This window comes from Camelina sativa, chromosome 13 (assembly GCF_000633955.1).
Source record: "Camelina sativa cultivar DH55 chromosome 13, Cs, whole genome shotgun sequence".
Taxonomy (NCBI): domain Eukaryota; kingdom Viridiplantae; phylum Streptophyta; class Magnoliopsida; order Brassicales; family Brassicaceae; genus Camelina; species Camelina sativa.
Genome location: NC_025697.1, coordinates 8,228,542 through 8,249,042, shown reverse-complemented (window position 1 = coordinate 8,249,042; position 20,501 = coordinate 8,228,542). Strand labels below are relative to the sequence as shown.

General features: G+C 38.3%; 5 protein-coding genes across 5 annotated transcripts in view; 3 read left to right on the top strand and 2 right to left on the bottom strand.

Moving 5' to 3' along the window:
* LOC104735948 (S-adenosylmethionine decarboxylase proenzyme 4-like) overlaps positions 1 to 1,411 on the top strand; it is a 2,140-nt gene extending 729 nt beyond the window's left edge. The window contains exon 2 of the mRNA XM_010455841.2: positions 170 to 1,411. Within this exon, the coding sequence (XP_010454143.1) occupies positions 170 to 974 (805 nt within the window). The 3' untranslated portion in view covers positions 975 to 1,411. The remainder of the gene's footprint in view (positions 1 to 169) is intronic.
* On the bottom strand, positions 3,050 to 3,931 carry LOC104735947. The gene is made up of 3 exons (XM_010455840.2): positions 3,736 to 3,931; positions 3,599 to 3,644; positions 3,050 to 3,421 (listed from the first exon to the last, which is right to left on the bottom strand). The coding sequence occupies exons 1-3, from the start codon at positions 3,868 to 3,870 to the stop codon at positions 3,375 to 3,377; spliced, it is 228 nt and encodes a 75-aa protein (XP_010454142.1). The 5' UTR covers positions 3,871 to 3,931; the 3' UTR covers positions 3,050 to 3,374.
* On the top strand, positions 4,425 to 7,274 carry LOC104735946 (receptor-like cytosolic serine/threonine-protein kinase RBK2). The gene is made up of 9 exons (XM_010455839.1): positions 4,425 to 4,612; positions 4,747 to 4,838; positions 4,916 to 5,356; positions 5,444 to 5,695; positions 5,782 to 5,936; positions 6,082 to 6,161; positions 6,266 to 6,401; positions 6,532 to 6,681; positions 6,852 to 7,274. Exons 1-9 carry the CDS (start codon positions 4,539 to 4,541, stop codon positions 7,032 to 7,034), a joined length of 1,563 nt encoding a protein of 520 aa, XP_010454141.1. The 5' UTR covers positions 4,425 to 4,538; the 3' UTR covers positions 7,035 to 7,274.
* LOC104735944 (probable prolyl 4-hydroxylase 4) lies at positions 7,890 to 10,139 on the top strand. The gene is made up of 7 exons (XM_010455838.2): positions 7,890 to 8,174; positions 8,266 to 8,323; positions 8,433 to 8,537; positions 8,996 to 9,053; positions 9,156 to 9,331; positions 9,421 to 9,490; positions 9,591 to 10,139. The coding sequence occupies exons 1-7, from the start codon at positions 8,035 to 8,037 to the stop codon at positions 9,884 to 9,886; spliced, it is 903 nt and encodes a 300-aa protein (XP_010454140.1). The 5' UTR covers positions 7,890 to 8,034; the 3' UTR covers positions 9,887 to 10,139.
* Positions 11,078 to 16,630, bottom strand: LOC104735943. Its single transcript, XM_010455837.2, has 13 exons — positions 16,289 to 16,630; positions 15,920 to 16,194; positions 15,665 to 15,844; positions 15,460 to 15,570; positions 14,147 to 14,485; positions 13,825 to 14,001; positions 13,432 to 13,731; positions 13,197 to 13,319; positions 12,909 to 13,106; positions 12,552 to 12,805; positions 12,118 to 12,322; positions 11,722 to 12,027; positions 11,078 to 11,588 (listed from the first exon to the last, which is right to left on the bottom strand). Exons 2-13 carry the CDS (start codon positions 16,115 to 16,117, stop codon positions 11,298 to 11,300), a joined length of 2,682 nt encoding a protein of 893 aa, XP_010454139.1. The 5' UTR covers positions 16,118 to 16,194; positions 16,289 to 16,630; the 3' UTR covers positions 11,078 to 11,297.

Below are 20,501 nucleotides of genomic sequence, written 5' to 3'. Positions count from 1 at the left end.
TCACCAGTAACCCTATGGGACTCCGTCTAATAGACTTCGAATCTCTAGACCAAGTCTTAAACGAAGTTCAGTGCACGGTAGTCTCCGCCGTAGCGAATCGTAGCTTCGACGCTTACGTACTCTCCGAGTCAAGCCTCTTCGTCTACCCAACCAAAATCATCATCAAAACATGCGGCACCACGCAACTCCTCAAATCAATCCGACCGTTGATCCATCTCGCACGTAACCTCGGCCTTACGTTACGCGCGTGCCGCTACTCGCGCGGCAGCTTCATCTTCCCTAAAGCACAGCCTTTCCCTTACACAAGCTTCAAAGACGAAGTCCTCGTCGTCGAAGAAAGCCTTCCCAAATCTCTCTGTTACCGTAAAGCCTCCGTCATGACGCCTTCTAATAACCCCTCACGTGCTTGGCATGTGTTCACAGCCAGCGCGGACGTGGAATCCGACGAGCCGGTCGTCGTAGTCGAAGTCTGCATGACGGAGCTTGACCGAGTCAACGCTCAGAGCTTCTTTAAACGAAAACGCGACGAGAAAAGCAACAGTGACTCCGCAGGGAAAGAGATGACGCGGCTGAGCGGTATCAATAACATAAACGCAAACGCTTTTATCTGCGACTTCGCGTTTGATCCTTGCGGCTACTCTATGAACGGAGTCGACGGTGACCGTTACTCAACCATCCACGTCACGCCTGAAGACGGTTTTAGCTACGGGAGCTTCGAGTGCGGTTTGTCCTTATACGACGATGGTCACGAAGATATATCTGAGGTTTTAAGCCGTGCCATTGATGTATTCCGTCCAAACGACGTCTCGATCGCCACCACTTACGGCGGAGAGGATTATAACCACGAGGTGACGAAGCGCGTGGAACGCGTGTTGGCTAAGAAGCTTGGTCTTAAGTGCCGAAGCCGTCTTATGGATGAGTTTCCAGGCTCCGGAACAGTCGTTTATCAGTCGTTCACGCCTCGCCGGAAATAGTCATCGCCGGGAGAGAGGAGTAAAAAGGCAAAAAAAAAAGAAGAGGTTTTTTCTTAAATTAGGTTTTTTAAAATTAGCTGAGAGAGGACAAACAAAAAAAAAGAAACAGGTGATGACGTGGAGGGAGACGATTGGTTGACTTGGGGATATATATATATATATATAAGTGGGAACATATGATCATGCACCCCACTTTGCACTTGTGGCAATGTCACGCCTAAGCATTTTTGAGGTTCAGTGTTGTAGAATTTTAGTGGGGGGAGGGTAAAAATGGTTTGCTCTGTTTTCTTTTCTCTTTTTATTTCTTCTTGTGTTTGTTTTATTTTTTTCTCCTTTTTCATTACATTTCAGTTTAAATTATATTGAATCTCTATATCAGACTGTTGATATAAGGTTAAATCGTTCTCACTTTATATGGTTACAAATTCATTCGCCCACCCTAACAAGTATGAAGTATTTTTACTTAAACTAATCATGATGTGAAATATGTTGTAAAACATTTTCAAAAGATCTTTCTTAACCTTTTCAGATTAAACAAATCTTTCTTAACTACTATGAGATATGTTTTGTGGTTAGCAAACATATCGCATCAACTCTTTTTTCAAAAAAACAAAAAAAATAACATATCTCATCGCAAAATCAGAATTCCCACCACGCTAATATTTGACGTTAACGAGTTTGTTTAAATTATTGTTAGCATCATCGTTTACTTTTAACAAATTTGTAGATTGTAGTATGTAGTATGTAGTATGTACTGTCATATCATTTTGTTGCTTGTCTCCGTCATAGTTATTTTGTTTTGTCACACATATTTTAGCGCAAGGCTACTACATCGAATACGGTCAAGCATAAAATAATCAAAGAATGACACATAAGTCTTAAAATTATGCATATTGGGGTCCAAGAGTTTATAATTTTTTACCCCAAAATTTGCATAACTATAATAAGACCTTGGCGGCAAATACCTTTTTGTTTTGGTATGTGTTTGACATTTAAGTTTAAACTTTTAACCAACCATAAGCAAAGTCAAAGAAATGAAATATTTTTTTAGTAAACAAATTAAAATCCAATTAACAAAGAAACGGCCAAAAAAGGAAAAGCAAGATTACACTTTATGGTTGCTGACCTTGTAAAAAAACAATTAAAGACATTGTACTAATATGTTATATGTAATTACTTTTGATAATCACGCATGTAAATTTTCCCACACCCAACATATCAAAATCCAGTTTGCACGTGACAATAATTGGCTAAAAAGTAAACCTTAATTTTTATTATTTCCACTGTCAAAACATTACTTATCCTAGTTCATCCCAAGTAATAATAATCAAAATCATTTTTTTTTTTTTTTTGTTTAAGGAGCTACTTTGCTCTTCTTCACCAGCAATTCGTATATTTTCGTACCATCACGCGTTTTATACCCTAATCATAACATAGAGAAGCAACATGGAACTAAAAAGGATATGTGAGTACTAGAACCGAGAAAGTTGTAAACTTTGTGACTTAAGAAGTTAAAACTATATGAAATGAACTCATTCAACTCATTTCTAGCTGGTTTCACTCTCAACTTTCTCTTTCACTCGCAAGTTGCGGAATAAGCTTTGGAAAGTAAAGTACATACAATAAATTTTTCAAGTTCAGATCCCAATTCAGTATCTATTGAGTATTTTCGGAAATCTACTCAGAAATCTTGCTCTAAACTTGAGCATTTAGGATTCCTGTAACTTTTCTCTATCCCAACAAACTTGTCTTCACCTAAATCTCTCAATCTTGAGGACAACTTGTGCACTACTTTTCTCGGAGACTCTCCCCTAGTTAATGCCTGACTTGTAAGAGCTGAAGGCGACGGGTATGTTCACTACCCTCCAAGCTCTGCTTCTAGAGCGAGGCAGAGGTGACAGGTGACAGACAACATATGAGAGAGAATGAAGAAGAAGACTTCCACCTTTGGTCCAAAAATAACCTTCTGTTACGGAACAGATACTCTTATCCTTTCTCTTCTTTCTTTCTTCCTTGCTTTGAAATCATCCAAACGAAGAGTCTTTCTCTTTAACTGTGAATTTAAACCATAAAAATACACAGGATATCTATAGCTATAAATCCCAAACAACCCGGGATTAGAAGAGTGATGTATACAAAGGTTGTTCGCAAAAGAGTCAAATATTCGCGAACTCAAGATAAGGCAAAAAAAAAACAAATTTAACTAGAGTAAGAAAACAAACAAATCTGTCTGAAGTCTGAACAACACATCCCCAACACCATTGCTGTTTTTCTAATGCGAAATGACCTTATGACTCAATAGATGACAGCAAGAGAAAAAAATTGTTCTTTATTCAAAGTGGCTTACTCTATAAGAAGTAACTAATCAATCAGGTGTAAGCTCTTCTTACTCAATCTCTGTCATTTCTTCATTCTCCTTTCATGGCATTCCTTCAAAGCTTGAACATCTTTGGATTACAAATGACAAACAAAAAAAGCTAATCAAACATTTGTTTTTGTCCCAACTCACACAGATAATAGTTAATCCCAATTTCCTTGATTAGGTAACAAACCCTAAACCCCTATTGAGCTCTAAAACCCTAAGATTTTGAGATACAGAGACAGAGTAGTAGAGTGAGACTTACGTTTCTGACAAGATTTCCAATCCCTATTGCTATCAACAAGACAATCCTGCAAAAGGGGATGATTCGTTGAAGATCCGGTAATCAAAAAGAAGTGAATTTGATTATTTGATTTTGTTTGGGAGACAGAACGCAAAAACCTGTAATGACAAATAGAGAGAAGAACACTCCTTTAGCTGTTTAACATTCTCGTCGTCTTCGTCTGCATCCATCTGATGGTTCGGCGGAGGTGGAGCTTTAGTCTCGGTTTTGGGTTTCTCTGTCACTTTCTCCATCTCACACTCAACGCTTCTTCTTCTTCTTCTTCACCTGAGACTGAGAGAAAATTCAGAACTCCCTTCTCCGTCGTTTCTTTCTTTTCTAATGGGCTTTTATATTTATTTTTAACCTAAAGCCTAGGCCCAGTTTGTATATATAGCTCTGATATAAAACAAAATATAGAAGTGGTCGTCGACATGTAGATAAGGTTGTTTTTGTACTTTCTATCTAATGAGTTCAGGTCCACTACTACAACATTTGTCGGGTTGTCCTGAAACTCATTGTGCCACGTGGCGTTGTTAACCCACCAGACTGTGGGAGCTATCGCAATCAAATAGTAAAATGTTGTTTCCTCTTGCATATAGAGAAATAGAAACACTAATATTGACCTTCAACAACTAAAATGTTGACAAATTGAAAAATAAAGAGAAACATTATAAGTCTGTTACACTAAATTTAGGATTTGGACAAAATTATAGAGGATATGCTCTGGCTTATTGAATGTCTAAAATGCAAAAATGGATATTATTATCTTCATCTTTAAAGAATTAAGAAAGAGGGAAGATGCGCATTTTCAGTTAATAACAAAAAGAGGGAAGACGATCATGTCTCTCTCTTTCTTTAGTCTTTGACCTTCTTCTCTCTCTCTCTTTCCCTTTTTTGTCTCGTTTTCTTTCTCCAATCCATGGAAGGCGTTCGAGACTCGTCGTCACAAACTCTTTCTTCCACGACATCGTCTTCTTCGTCTCCCTCCGCCTGGTAATTTTTTTTTTTTTTCATTCTTGTTTTGGTTCAGAAACAAACAAGATTTTGCAAAATGATCATGTACCGTATTTCGCAAGTCATCTGCAAATTAACTCAATTTTTGTTGTTGTTGTTTGATACAAACACAGCGATGTAGACGTTGAGAATCGTGGAAAACAATTAACTCCTCTCTCTACAAGAAGATCTCGAGCCGGCTTCTCTGATTCTTTCTCTTCTCATGGTAATTAATAGTTGCATAAATACGATATAAATATCTCATTGTACTTAAATTTATGAATGTTGTTTTCTATGCACCAGATTTATCATCATTCTGCCCAGATGAAGAAATAACAACATTCTGCCCGGACAAATACGAATCAGACGATGACTTATTAAGACGCATAGAATTGGAAACATCATCTTCCGTGGTGAGCACGTCAGATTCATCATCATCAGAAGCTCGTCATCACCATCATCACCACGGCCACCATCATCATCATTCGTCTGGAGGTTCTACCAACGGTCACTGGAGAGGTTTCTTCCGTTTATTTAAAAAAGGATCATCCGCAATGCCATTCAACACGTTCACACCTCTCAAAGGAGTCCCCAAACTCACCAGACGTAAGAGCAAACGCATTAGAGACAATATGGTCCCTGTTATACCTTCTCTTGACACTGAAGACTTGTTTTACTTCAAACCCTCATGGAGAAACTTCTCTCTCCAAGATATTCAAACCGCTACAAATTGCTACAGCCGTGGTCCGGACTCTTGTTACATTTTCAATCGATAAAATAGTTGTTTATGAGGTGATGTAACATGAAAATTGTGGATATTATATATGGCAGAGAATCTGATCGGAGAAGGAGGATATGCGGAGGTGTATAAGGGACAAATGGCAGATGGGCAAATAGTGGCGATAAAGAAGTTGACTAGAGGTTCTGCAGAAGAGATGACGATGGATTATTTGTCCGAACTTGGGATCATAGTTCATGTAGATCATCCAAACATTGCTAAGCTTATTGGCTATTGTGTTGAAGGAGGAATGCATCTTGTTCTTGAGCTATCTCCTAACGGAAGCCTTGCTTCTTTGCTCTACGGTGATAATTCTTTTTTTTATTTGACATTTGCAAAGTTATCTGAAGCTATTTGGATTACTAACAGAGATCGTTATAACATTTTTTAGAGGAGAAGGAGAAACTGAACTGGAGCATGAGATACAAAGTGGCGATGGGAACAGCAGAGGGACTGTACTATCTCCATGAAGGTTGTCAGAGAAGGATCATTCATAAAGATATTAAAGCTTCTAATATCCTTCTCACTCAGAACTTTGAGGCTCAGGTAATGCGGTTTTTAAGAGAAAGCTAATTAAGATCTTCACACCTTGATTAGCTTAATTATAGTCTTTTTGAAGTTATGATTATTGTGAAACAAGAATGAACTCTAAATTGTATCCTTTTGATATTTTTACAAATAATGACCGTAGATATCTGATTTCGGGCTAGCGAAATGGCTACCGGACCAGTGGACTCACCATACCGTATCAAAAGTCGAAGGAACATTCGGGTTTGGAATCTCTCTCTCGCTGATATAAATCATGACATCATGTACAGATCTCTTTTTTCAAAATATATCTATCTCACATATATAATCTCTAATGTATCTACCAGTTACCTTCCGCCGGAGTTCTTCATGCACGGGATAGTAGACGAAAAAACAGACGTATATGCTTACGGTGTCCTACTTCTTGAGCTCATTACCGGTAAACAAGCCCTTGACAGCTCACAACATAGCCTTGTCATGTGGGTATGTGATGTGACCCTCTCTTAAGCCCTAGCTAGATAGAATCCTTCGCTCATGCTTTCTTGACCTGGTATATTGGGTCCTATATAGTTTTGTTATTGATAATACGCGCGGGTTATCTATGTTTTTACAGGCCAAACCATTGATCAAAGAGAAGAAGATCAAACAACTTGTTGATCCGATTCTGGGAGATGACTACGACGTAGAAGAGTTGGAACGTCTTGTCTTCATAGCTTCATTGTGTATACAGCAAACCTCCATGAACCGGCCTCAAATGAACCAGGCATGCATAACATAACATTCGATTCCTATCATATAATTAGTTACCACTTTCCAGCTTTCCTATATAGATTGTAACATATATATCCCAATATATATATATATATATATGAATTTGGTCACATATATAACGATATGATGTGTTCATGTGTGTGTACGTATATACACATACAGGTTGTGCAGATTCTGAGGGGAGACAAGTGCAGCTTAGATCAGCTAAGAGAGCGAGAAAACTCAAAACTCCAGAGGACTTACTCTGAAGAACTATTGGATAACGAAGAATACAACTCGACAAGATATTTGAACGATATTAATCGACACATGGAGACAGTTCTCGGAACATCCAAGGATTCTTGAAATATCCTACTTGGTAAATGCAAGAAGAAAGGTTTCATTGAGTATACACATACATATTTGTTCACTATAGAATTTATATGACTGCTGAGGATTGCGAGATCAATCCGATCAGGATTGGGTATTAACTTAGAAGAGAAAGGACTAAATAAGTTCAATATTGTTTAAAATATGTTGTAACATGGTTGTATGTGTATTTTGATCATGATCATGATGTTGTGTTCTTTTCTTTTTTCCATCTTTGACTTGAACTATTGTTTGTTATATAATGTTCTTTTTTGTTGGTCTGAGTTTCCGTCATTTTTTTCTTCATATTCACATTATTTTAAAGATGGTGGCAGATTTTACATATATTATATTTCATAAAAGTTTATAATAATTAAAAATATAAGAAAAACAAAACTTAACCTAAAAATTAAAATTTATAAACACATAAAATAAGTTTCACAATTTCAAAGTTTCTTTAGTTAACATTTTTTATGTTACAAACATAAGAAACGGAAAGTTCATCAGTGTTAACAATTAATGTACGCATATGTTTAATATTATATTATGTGGAATCCATCGTCACCCATATATAAATTTAAATTTTATAGTTCTATCAAAATGAACTATCACATTTAAAATTTTCTCAAACATTTATATTTATATCCAACACAAATTTGAACATTTAGTTTAAAAATTTTCAAAAAAAAATCACAATTTTATTGTATAAGTGTTCTTAATCACAGTTGGACCGGTGCATTAGGAAAGAACCGGTTCGGTTCGGAACAAAGGGAAAACCAAAATTCTAACCGAAACGCAGAGCACGTTTGCGTTTTATCGTGTTATATCGTTAGGCAGAGAGAGCATAAACTTGTCACCACCGTTAAACACTTTTCCGAGAAAAGCTTCTCTCATCTTTTATTTTCCCGGAAAAAAAAAACAAAAAATCAAATTTTTTACTCCCATCTTCCGATCTGTTTCCTTCAACCGACTCTCGTGCATCTATCAGATCCAAGCGATGTCGATGATTCGCCGTAAGTTATTGCTCTTGTTCTTCGCTATCTTCTCCGTCCTGCTTCAATCTTCCACTTCCCTGATTAGTTCCTCTAGCGTCTTCATCAATCCTTCCAAAGTTAGACAGGTTTCATCGAAACCCAGGTTTGCTTCAAAAACCCTTTAGTGATTTTGGGAAAATTCGAGCTTCAAATGTTAACAATTCTGAAAAAAAATCGTTCTTTTTGTCTCTCAGGGCGTTTGTGTATGAAGGGTTTCTCACGGAATTGGAATGTGATCATATGGTTTCCCTTGTGAGTTCTTTCTTCATCTTCCATCTTCGGGTTTTTGAGCTTAATTTGGAAACTTTATTTTTGTTTTCTCTGTTGAAGATTTTAAATTTCGATGTGTGTTGAAACAAAGGCAAAAGCGAGCCTGAAGAGATCTGCTGTTGCTGACAATGATAGTGGAGAAAGCAAATTCAGCGAGGTTCGAACCAGCTCTGGCACGTTTATCTCCAAAGGAAAGGTTCGATTTTGTTCTCTTTGTTTGCTTCCCTATCTCTTACTTTAGAACCCTAATTCGAAGTAGAAACTGGATCTATCTCTCCCTTTGGACATGTTCAATTTTGGAATAGGTTGTGTTTCTTAGGTCTTAAATTGGGGTAGATAAATGTTGATCCTGCAAATGATAGATTTTGATAGTTCAAACTCCAATGTCTGGTGGATTACAACTCTAAACCATCTTTATGCTCCATCAGCGATTTGTGACATTAATCCTTTGAATGATGGATCTTCGAAGTTGGAAATTGACCTCTTGATTCTGTTAGATTGTTACTTAGCTAACTAATTTGTTCCGCACTAGGTTAAGTTTTTGTGTGTAAATGGTAATCAATTATGAAAATTTCTGGACTCAGATCTGTAATGTTGTGATTACCGTGATGTGTTACTCTTTTATCACCTGAAGTTTTGTTTTGTGGATCACAGGATGCCATTGTTTCTGGTATAGAAGATAAAATCTCCACTTGGACATTTCTTCCAAAAGGTACAACTAATAAGATTATTGAAAAATCTTGAAAGCTCAATGTATGTTGAATTTTTGGAAGATTTCAGAAGGTAACTTTGATCAAGTCCTTTACTTTGACAGAAAATGGGGAAGACATTCAGGTATTGAGATACGAGCACGGTCAAAAATACGATGCTCATTTTGACTACTTTCATGACAAAGTCAACATCGTCCGTGGTGGACACCGCATAGCAACGGTTCTCATGTATCTATCCAATGTGACGAAAGGTGGAGAAACCGTATTCCCTAATGCAGAGGTTAGTGCTATCAATTATTTGTGCATAATATTTCCCCAAAAAGATCACTCTTGTGTCATTCTCTCTTTATAAAGATCTGATTTCTATAGGTACCTTCTCGCCGAGTACTCTCTGAAAACAAAGAAGATCTTTCTGACTGTGCCAAGAGAGGAATCGCCGGTGAGAAACTAAACTGATAATAATAATTCTTCTTTTCCTAAAAAGATTTGAGTAGAAATTTTACACCGTTTGTGTCTGTATGGGTAAATGTTTTTATCAGTGAAACCAAGGAAAGGAGATGCTTTGTTGTTCTTCAACCTCCACCCAGATGCAATCCCGGATCCATTGAGCCTTCATGGTGGATGCCCTGTTATCGACGGAGAGAAATGGTCGGCGACCAAGTGGATCCACGTGGACTCATTCGATAAGATTGTGACACCAAGCGGAAACTGCACGGATATGAACGAGAGCTGTGAGAGATGGGCAGTTCTTGGGGAATGCACAAAGAATCCAGAGTACATGGTTGGAACTTCTGAGCTTCCTGGCTATTGCAGGCGAAGTTGTAAGGCTTGTTAGACTTAATTTTACCTCTTCTTCTTCTTCTTGCTCTGTGCCATAAAACTCTCAAAGTTTTCTGCATTTTGGAGTTTCTTTTGTTGTTGTCTGCTGTAGAGTTCGTTGATGAACTTTGTTCTAAGGGGGAGTTCTGTAGAACTATAAATGTTCCTGAAGAAAAGAATATGTAAACAGTAAACACAAAGATTCAGTCAAATACTTTATAGGTTATTAACTGACCGTTATTAAACATATAAGTTTATTTTTTGGTATTGTCAACACAGTGTCCTGTCTGTTATTGATGAACGTCTCTGGAAAAGAGCTTTGCACTAACTGGAGTTTCTGTCTAATCAGGCATTGAACTAAACAGTTTGTATCTGTAAGCATATACATTCAATCAAATCTTTGACCGGTTTTAGGTTGTCAACTTGATGGTGTGTTCCATCTCTTCCTTTGTTCTTCAAAGCTTCCTATGACTGCAGATTGTTTCGTATCATCGAGTCTAGAAGCAAAACTCTCATAACAACCTCTCAACTCTACACTTTCAAGTATGTTTATTCTGTTTTCGCCATATTTCTTATTTATTTATTACATAAACATAATTTTTTGAAAATTAAATGGAAGATTTCAGGAATTTGATGAATCCTAGAAAAAGGATACACTAAGAGAAAACAGTTAGAAAAAAAACAAAATTGAATACAATATATAATCTGGTTTATTTATTCTTGTACATAATCTATGCCAACATGTTTTTTAGTCAGCTTGGTGGTGTGCTCCATTTCTTTTTTTGTTCTTCAAAGCTTCCAATGACTGCAGATTGTTTCGTATCATCGAGTCTAGAAGCAAAACTCTCAGAGAAGCCTCTCAGATCTACTCTTTCGAGTATCTTTACTTGTTTGCCACGCAGTTTATCAATCAATATCTTACCATCTATCGATTCATCCCCTTCAGCGATCACTTTTATGTGCTCATCTCGCAGTTTCGGCTTCAGTGAAGCGTGATCGCCTCCCAATAAAACTGCTCCAATAATTTCCCCTAAGAACATGTCCTGCAACAACAATATTAGGGTTAGTTTTAAAACCATGCTTAACGGTCTTGATTGTTATTTTTTGCCTTTGCGTGTGTTTAAATTATAAAACGTTTTTGTCTNACTGCAGATTGTTTCGTATCATCGAGTCTAGAAGCAAAACTCTCATAACAACCTCTCAACTCTACACTTTCAAGTATGTTTATTCTGTTTTCGCCATATTTCTTATTTATTTATTACATAAACATAATTTTTTGAAAATTAAATGGAAGATTTCAGGAATTTGATGAATCCTAGAAAAAGGATACACTAAGAGAAAACAGTTAGAAAAAAAACAAAATTGAATACAATATATAATCTGGTTTATTTATTCTTGTACATAATCTATGCCAACATGTTTTTTAGTCAGCTTGGTGGTGTGCTCCATTTCTTTTTTTGTTCTTCAAAGCTTCCAATGACTGCAGATTGTTTCGTATCATCGAGTCTAGAAGCAAAACTCTCAGAGAAGCCTCTCAGATCTACTCTTTCGAGTATCTTTACTTGTTTGCCACGCAGTTTATCAATCAATATCTTACCATCTATCGATTCATCCCCTTCAGCGATCACTTTTATGTGCTCATCTCGCAGTTTCGGCTTCAGTGAAGCGTGATCGCCTCCCAATAAAACTGCTCCAATAATTTCCCCTAAGAACATGTCCTGCAACAACAATATTAGGGTTAGTTTTAAAACCATGCTTAACGGTCTTGATTGTTATTTTTTGCCTTTGCGTGTGTTTATATTATAAAACGTTTTTGTCTATAAGATGAAACAGAAGGACGAGAGGTTTTACGATGTGCGTGTATCTCCTGTGTTTCTGATGAAGCTCTTGCATTCTTGCAAGCAGCCGTTTCACAAACCGAGCTTCGGGTGTTTTTCTCGAGGAATACTGTGTATCAAGCATTGTTTGGAGAGAACTCAACTTGCGTTGGGTTGCTAGAGGGATGAGTGTGATGTTTAGATCGGATTCAAGAACGGTCTTAGCTGCTAAAGGATCAAGAAACATATTGAATTCAGCGTATGCATTCGAAGGAATCGTGAATATGTTCCCTTTGTCTGATTTCTCAGGGTTTATATGTCCACCCACGATGTAAACTTCCTGCAATTTACAACAGAAGCCATCTAAGTTAAAATCAAGGTTAATTCTTGATGGAATTTATCAGAGAAAGTATTTATAAGAAGTTCTTACCTTGATTATTGAGGATGCTTTTTTATCTGATGAGATGATCTTGGCTAAGCTAGTCAACGGTCCATTGGTTAGTACAGTGATCATAGACACTCCATTACCAGGTTTGCTCAGATTTTGCCAAACTTCAAGTGCCTGAGGTTGTCGGAGTTCAGGCCTATCAGTGTCCCTCGGAGCTCCATGTGCCACTGAATTCTCCGCAGTGTATCTGCATAAATATGTGGATATATATCTTGATTAATTAAAATGATCTTACCACAGCATTGTATAAAATATTAGCACATTCTTGGGAATTTTACATCTAAATAAGAGATGACGTAATAATATAATATACTGAAATTGACCTAGTTTGACACAAATTTAGGCATAACCGATATTGGTCACTTCACTCATCAATTGGTTATTGATATATATACCAAACATACATACATACATACCTCCGAGGGCTTCTCGGAAGGTCGCGAGCAAGACCGTAGAGAGTGTCAGAATCCAGAAATCCGCCACAGCCTCGTGGAACAGCCTTGACGTACTTGCAACCTCCCACCGGTGGGAAAATCGGGTCGGATTGGTTCAATGCCAACATGTCTCCCAGACCGACCGGAATGTCGTCTCGACCCATCATATGAAGCAGATCATAGACCACGTCGATTGTTGCGGCATTAGCCCAACCGTTTGGGCTCACAATTATAGCCTTGCGAGTCAAGAAATAGTGGGTGTTAGGGTATTGAAGAAAACAACATATTCACCTAGATACTTGTGTAATAAGAAATCGTTGTAATCGAGCTATTTGCTACCTTCAAATCTATTTTCTCCACCGGAACTTTGAGGAGGTAGAAAAGAGAGAGGAAATCACCGGCGCTCATATCCATGTCGAAAATAACAGGCTTTCCTAGCTGGGTTTTGCTTAGATTTGGTCTAAACAATTCTTCTTTGTAGTAAGGAAACTGAGATGAAAAGTTATATCTCCCTGTTTCTTCAGGTCTATTCAAAACCTGTTCATTATGTAAACAATTCGATTACATTAGAAAAAAAACTTCTAATTTTTTTCCAGGTTAGATTTGTCTGAGATTATGAAAACTTACGTCCAGGAAATCAACATAGAACTCTCTGTCAAGTCTACTTTTGATGTTTATGTTTGGTTTAGCTCGTGTCGCGACTAGAACACGAACTGAATCAGGTCCAGACATCTCTTGAGTGTAACCATCCTAATTGTTAATAATTAATTAAAGAGGTTAAAAATTGTATTGTTTACTCTGAAACTAAACCAAGTGATCAGAAACCCTAAAGAAAAGGTATATGTATTATGGAAACACAAACCTTACACTTCCCTCGTCCTTTTCCGCTTTTTGGTAAGCATGTTGGATCTCGTAAACCCGTCTGAACATGACCACTATGAACTCCTCCAAGGGTTAGGTTAAACTTCGGAGTTCTTCTATTATCGAAGAATGGATTTGAGCCATCGGGTTTTCCATAAGGTTTGTTTGAAGTAACAACTGTTATATTCATATACTCCATCACCGCGAAATCGTTCTCACCATTCTTGTTGTTCTTATTACCAGAGTTTCTCATGATCGAGACTGCAACACCAGCCGTGAAAGAATCCCACATGAAGTAGCTCTGAAGAATATCGCCAGTTTTTTTTCAGAAAAGAACGTTTTCAAAACATTCCTGACTTATTAGTTTTGTGGGGAATGGATTCATAATTGTTACCTTATAAAATTCATCGTCGAACCAAGTGTCTCTGGCGATTTTAAGAGACAAGAAAACGTATTGAGCTTCGTATGTTCTCTGGTTATTCTCGAATGTTTCGAAGAACTTCTTGTTGATAGGTATTGTGTTGGTTGCATCTAGAGGAACCAGAGTCACTGGAACACCTGAATGAAACACCTGTAAATAAATACAAACCGAGTCTAGTATTTAAAAAAGTATCTAAAAAAATATGATATTTATGTAGAAATATCGCAGACTAATAGAAAATTAATTTATAAACAAAACAAGTAATTAATGATTATTAAAGAGTAGGACAACGAACCTGGTAAGCAGCGAAAGGATCAGAGAAGATGTTGAATTCAGCGTAAGGATTACTTGAGTAATCTGTGAACATGTTTCCACGGTTTCCACACTGTCGAGGTTGACATTCAGCGGCCGTAGAGTTAGCCGGACAGCAGCCAGTAGGGTTTTGTGACCGGACACCACCACCCATGATGTAAATGTGTTGGATGTTGTCTTTCAGCTCAGGATATGACATCAAGAAAAGTGCGAAATTGGTGTGGGATCCGATGAGGATTAAGGTGGTTGGACCTTTGGAAATTGTGCGGGCGATCACTTGTTGTGACGTTGGTTGACGGATAGGAGTGTATCTTCGGTTCCCCTGTTTTCATATACCAACCGCAAAAAACGTCTTTTTAATATTTAAGTAAATATTAAACAAATAATAATTTGCGGTAAAGAAAAAACAACACTAATATTATACTTTGTTTAGCAAAATATACAAAAAAAAAATGTATAATATATAAAGAAGAAAAAAAAAACAGTTATTAATCTTATGTTTCTGTAAAGTGAAATGTCACACGACAGGATCACCGATCCTAAACCTACAATAATATGTGTCACTAGTGTACTGGAACCCATTAGTAACCGACAAGTGTTTGGATGTGAAAAGTCAGCTACTTCTATTGGAATCCAGTCTCCACCATTACTATGATTCTAACGACACGTGTATCCGAAGAGATACCAACACAAATGTCACAAAACACTCCACAAAGTTTAAACAATTGATTAAAAGATTCGAAATGGTGGTTGCTATTAAAAGTAGCTTAGTTGGTGCGATGGGATCATGCGATCTATATGAAATATGAAATGAAGCTATTATAGTTCTTTAGATAACCAACACTATTATAGTTAGTATAGTTAATACCATCAGCAGTGTAGTTTTCTTTTTTTGGTTAAAAACGATCAGTATATAGTTAAATCTAGGTGAAGACACTAATGTGTTTCTTAGAAAATGGTTAGTTAAAAGTAAAGTTAAAACTTCAAAAGTAAAATATACCTTTGGCAGTTAAGTTTTATTCATATAAACTGTCATATATTCGTAAGGTTAATTATGAAAAACACCAATTTCTGAGAATAGGAATTTTGTCAAATGATGTAAAAAAAAAACAATCAGGATTTTTTTTTCCAAATCCATCTTTTTCAGTTTCTGAAATTCTTGTAAAAAACAATGCTTCTATTTGGATTTGTACTCTAGGTTTTTTTTTTTTTTTTTGAATAGTGACAAAAAGTATTTGTTTTTTTTGTGTGTAAATTTTCTATATATGTATACACAGTAAAAATTTAAATAAATACCTGGGGAAGAAACTGTTTACGAAAGCCATAATTGGAGTCTATGTCGAGAAGGCCTCCAGGACCTTTAGGAATGGCTTGTCTATATCTGCATTCTCCTGTTGTTGTCATCCCCTAAACACATCAATTTATGACATTTTCAAAACCAAACTAATACAAAAGAGTGATTCAAGAAAACAAATAAAAAGAAGAGGAATAAGAAGAGAACCTGTTCGATGATCGGAAAATAGCCACCGACGTCAGAGTGAATAGTACCGTCGTCACGAATCCCACCTTCGCCGCCTACACCAACTGGGATATCGTCACGACCCATCATGTGCAATAAATCGTACACTTGATTCACTGCGTGTCCTGCGTTTGTCCACGCATTTGCACTCAATGTAATCCCCTGTTTCAAAAAACAGAGCATTAAACTAAAGATAGCTGATGAAGTGAGAGATGTTTGAGAAAGAAAGGGACTTACGACAAGATTGAATTCTGACTTATTAAGCTTTAGGAGGTAGAGTATAGCGAACAAATCGTCTGTGTCGACATCTGTATCCACTAGAATACGGTGTGGGCTAGACAAAACACAAGGGAGGTTTTGTCCTAAGAGTCCAAGAATAGTGACCACTGTGATGGACAAGAACCATAAACTCTTCAAAGTTGGGCTTGTCAACATCTTCAAAAGAAGAAGAAGATGAACGAAAAGTTTGGTAGTTTTCTGTTTCTTGCCTGAATCTGAGACAAACCAAAGATCTGTTTCGACCAAAAAGATTCAGATTCAAGAAAACATTGCATGAACTAGTATCAAAGCTAAAACCAACGAGAAGGTACAAAAGAGTGAGTTTACCTTAGGTGGTGTCTTTATTTATGGAGATGTGACGAATCAGCTCAAAGGAGAGAGAGAGACTGTTACATCAAAGCCTCGCAAACTAGAGAATAATTAACAAAATGGCAAAAGATATATAAATTTCCGAAGGTGTCTTTAGATTTCTTGTTTCTCTCAACGTCTTCTTCAGAACTTTATTTCTTATGGGGAGAGTGAAAAACATAAAATCCTTGGCTTACATTAAACAGTTCTGTGATGAGTTTGCAGGAAAAGAAGAAAAAGAAAAACAGACGTGCAGATGCAGAGAGAGGAGAAAAGAAAAAGGAGAAATAGTTGGCAACGAGAGGGACCAGAATCGATATTAAAGAAAAGTTAATGGTATCAAAAATTAGGTTTAGAAAATGAAAAAACTACAGGAAAAAACTTGTAGTAGTCAACTTGTTTAGAATGTGTATTGAACGTTCCCTAGCTGCTGCCTCTTTTTCATTATGACTATGGGGTGATGTCTTTATTTTACCCTAATTATAATATTCTTGGTCAATATTCTTTTTGCTTCTCAATCTTTCTTCATTGTGATTCCCACAGCATCTCCAACTCGGAGCTATTAAGTATTTTTTTTTTTTTTGTCAACAACAGATCAGCTCAAACGAGCTAATTGGTAGGAAAATCGTTTACAAACAATACTTGGTGCGGAGATGTATACGCTTGGCGTACCAAAAAATCTGCCCTTAAATTAGCATTTCTAGGAATTAAAGATAAAGAAAAGGAAGAGAATTTCTCCCTATCAGTCTTGATGTCGTCAAGGTACGCCGAGAACGCTGGCCAGTCGGAAGGAGAAGACACCATCTTCACCAAGTCTGAGCAGTCAGTATAAAAAGCCACCTCTCTGAAATCATGGCCGATCATGCAGCGCATCGCCCAAAGAAACGCTTCAACTTCAGTATGTAATGGAGATAGACTTCGCCTGAAATTCTTGGCACCCAAAAACGGCAACGTTGTCTGGATCGAGGTACAACACCAACCAGCACCTGCATACAAATCCCCTGCTTTCCAAGATCCAGCTATGAAGCATCGATATCCTGAAAAGACCGAAGGAAGGGAAACCGTAGGCACCCTAACTGGCAACTCCGAAACTACTGGAAAGGTGGGACTGGTCACTAGATCATCCTCTATCTGAGCCTGCTGCCCTGCTGCAGCTTCACCCTCTGCTACCCTAACAATATCCTCTGGCCTTTCGGCAATATTGTCAAAGACACGTGCATTCCTTGCTTTCCAAATAAACCACATAAGCCAAGGGAAAGCCACAATATGGGCTCTCGGATTCTGCTGCCCTAAAAAGTGATCAACATTTGCATATACTGATTCCGTTGGGAAGGAATTAGGTCCCACCAGCACATTTGCTAGCGCCCAAACCTGACGGGCCGGAGGACACACAAAGATGGCATAATTTATTGTCTCCGAATCCGCGCCGCATCGTACGCACCATACATCACAAGCAATACCCCGTCGTCCCAAATTTGTCGAAACAGAAATACAACCAGATAAGACCTGCCACATAAAATGTTGGATCTTAGGTGGGCAACGAGCCCTCCACACACTAGCGAGTAGGAGGTAATTTCCGGGCCATAACCAGTGGCCGCAAAAGTCCGAACCACGTCATGACATGCAATATGATAGCCTGATTTGACTGTATACTTCCCAGTTTTCGTGAAATGCCAACCGAAGGGATCATCCCTTTGGTTACCACCCAACGGAATAGCCCTGATTAATGCAACATCAAGTGGATCAAAATGCTCATTGAGCATATCCAGACGCCAAGAATTATTTTGTCGATCAATTAATTGATTCATTTGAAGATAAGGGTCCTTTAACGGCCCCTTGCTGGAAGCTGGTCTCGGGAATTGAGCTGGTACCCAAGGATCTGACCATATAGAAATGGTGTCCCCAGAACCAACCCGTTTAATAAGCCCTTTATTAACCAGAGAGCGAGCAGAACATATACTCCTCCATCCATAGGAGGGAGAGTATGACCTAATTGGATCCAACGGATGCGTATTCCTATAATACCTACTTTTGAAAACCCTGGCAAACAAAGACTCTGGAACGTCTATCGGACGCCAAAGTTGCTTGGCCAGTAATACCGAATTAAAGTCATCCACATTCCTAAAACCAAGACCACCCAACTGTTTGCTAACACATAATTTCTCCCAGGCAAGCCAATGCATGCCCCCTGTCTGACCATTTGTACTCCACCATAAATTTGCCACTGCACTAGTAAGCTTGGATGTAATTGTTTTTGGTAACCGAAAACAAGACATCACAAACGTTGGAACAGCAGTTGCAACAGATTTAATCATCACTTCCCTTCCCCCTTTTGAAAGCAAATTTGCCGTCCAACCATTCGTCCGACTTTGAATCCGCTCCCGAACAAAAGAGAAAACCTTGGTCTTAGCCCCACCCAAACTTTCGGGTAAACCTAGATAGGACCCCATACCACCCAAAGTTGTGATCCCGAGAACATCCTGGAGCTCGGTTTTTGTCTGCTCATCAATCTTGTGCCCAAATTGTACCGAGGATTTTGTAAAATTTATTTGCTGACCCGAAACAGACTCATATTGTTTTAGAATATCTAAGATAACCCGACATTGTCCTCTGTCCGCCTTACAGAAGAAAAGACTATCATCGGCAAACAACAAATGCGTAATTGGCGGACATTTGTTCGCCACTTTTATCCCTGTAATAAGCTTCTCCCTCTCTGCTTTTCGTATATTAGCAATTAACACCTCTGTGCATAAAATAAACAAATAAGGAGATAAAGGATCACCTTGTCGCAACCCCCTCTGTGGCACTATCAAACCATTCGGCTGGCCATTAATACGAACCCTATACTCGACTGAAGTGACACAAAACATTATCCATGAAACCCATGACTCTGCAAACCCCATCTTCTGTAACAGAGCTGCCACAAAATCCCACTCAACCCTATCGTATGCCTTACTCATGTCTGTTTTGATGGCCATAAATTTCCCTTTGCAAGACGGGTTTGTACGCAAGCCATAAAACATCTCTTGAGCAATAAGGATATTATCCGAGATCAGCCGACCCGGAACAAAAGCCGATTGGGTCTCGGAGATAAGACCAGGTAAAACCCTCTTTAGTCGCTGACATAAAATCTTAGAAATGATCTTATACCCAACGTTACACAGGCTAATCGGACGTAATTCTGCCATTCGAGTTGGCTTTGCCACCTTCGGAATAAGGCAAATATGAGTCCGATTGAGGTCCTTGTCAAAAACTCTCTCCATTAAAAACCTATTAACCAAATCCACAAGATTCGTCTTAACTATACCCCATGATTTTTGGAAAAATAAAGCTGTCATCCCATCTGGGCCTGGGGCTTTATTTGGATGCATCGTAAATAAAGCTGATTTGACCTCAGCCTCCGTAGCGGGTCCTGTGAGCCGCTCATTATCCTCGGCAGTAATCACCGTATTGACCTCCCTTAGGACCTCCTCAAAATTTTATGGATTTGTTGAAGTGAACAAATCTTCAAAATATGAGACTGCCGTGTGACAGATATCAACATCCTCAGTGGACCAGATGTCGTCCCTATTAAACAAACCAGTAATCCGATTACGAGCCCGTCTCTGCTTCGTTAAGGCATGGAAATATTTGGAATTCTTATCCCCCAATTTCATCCATTTACTCCGACTCTTTTGATACCAGTAAATCTCTTCATCCCCATACGCTTGACGTAAACGATTCTGCAATTCCAAGATTGTAGAAGGAGGAATTGAGTCATCTGCCAGAGCCACCTCCAACTGCCGCTTTAAGTCCTCAATGGTTTCCCTACCGTATGGGACTTGTGATTTACGCCACTGAGAAATCGCCTTCCGACAATTCACAACTTTTTGCACGAAGTTATCTGAGTCCTGATCCAAATCCCTATCCCACCCCGATGCTATCACATCCATCAGCCCCGCCTTACCAATCCAGCGGCAGTCAAACATATAACTCCTCTTCCCCCGCGACCTTTTAGCCCCAATATTAACCACTATAGGCTTATGATCAGAGGCTATCATTGGTAAATACTCCGTCACCGTATCCGGGAACAAATCATGCCAATCCTCATTCCCTAAGGCTCTGTCTAACCGACAGCGTATAGGTTTTTTATCCCGCCAACCCCTCCAAGACAAACAATCACCAATAAAAGGAAACTCCAAAAAGCCACAAT

What these genes read in the sequence shown, in the direction of transcription:
- LOC104735944 (XM_010455838.2), top strand. Translation starts at nt 8,035, where the DNA reads ATGTCGATGATTCGCCGTAAGTTATTGCTCTTGTTCTTCGCTATCTTC. An exon ending in TTGGACATTTCTTCCAAAAG is followed by an intron (nt 9,054 to 9,155) that starts GTACAACTAATA and finishes TTACTTTGACAG; the next exon opens with AAAATGGGGAAGACATTCAG. An exon ending in TGCCAAGAGAGGAATCGCCG is followed by an intron (nt 9,491 to 9,590) that starts GTGAGAAACTAA and finishes TGTTTTTATCAG; the next exon opens with TGAAACCAAGGAAAGGAGAT.
- LOC104735946 (XM_010455839.1), top strand. Translation starts at nt 4,539, where the DNA reads ATGGAAGGCGTTCGAGACTCGTCGTCACAAACTCTTTCTTCCACGACA. An exon ending in TGATTCTTTCTCTTCTCATG is followed by an intron (nt 4,839 to 4,915) that starts GTAATTAATAGT and finishes TCTATGCACCAG; the next exon opens with ATTTATCATCATTCTGCCCA. An exon ending in CTCAGAACTTTGAGGCTCAG is followed by an intron (nt 5,937 to 6,081) that starts GTAATGCGGTTT and finishes TAATGACCGTAG; the next exon opens with ATATCTGATTTCGGGCTAGC.
- LOC104735943 (XM_010455837.2), bottom strand. Translation starts at nt 16,117, where the DNA reads ATGTTGACAAGCCCAACTTTGAAGAGTTTATGGTTCTTGTCCATCACA. An exon ending in AGTCAGAATTCAATCTTGTC is followed by an intron (nt 15,845 to 15,919) that starts GTAAGTCCCTTT and finishes TTTTTGAAACAG; the next exon opens with GGGATTACATTGAGTGCAAA. An exon ending in TCTATGTTGATTTCCTGGAC is followed by an intron (nt 13,107 to 13,196) that starts GTAAGTTTTCAT and finishes CATAATGAACAG; the next exon opens with GTTTTGAATAGACCTGAAGA.
- LOC104735947 (XM_010455840.2), bottom strand. Translation starts at nt 3,870, where the DNA reads ATGGAGAAAGTGACAGAGAAACCCAAAACCGAGACTAAAGCTCCACCT. An exon ending in CTCTCTATTTGTCATTACAG is followed by an intron (nt 3,645 to 3,735) that starts GTTTTTGCGTTC and finishes CCCCTTTTGCAG; the next exon opens with GATTGTCTTGTTGATAGCAA. An exon ending in TTGGAAATCTTGTCAGAAAC is followed by an intron (nt 3,422 to 3,598) that starts GTAAGTCTCACT and finishes TGTAATCCAAAG; the next exon opens with ATGTTCAAGCTTTGAAGGAA.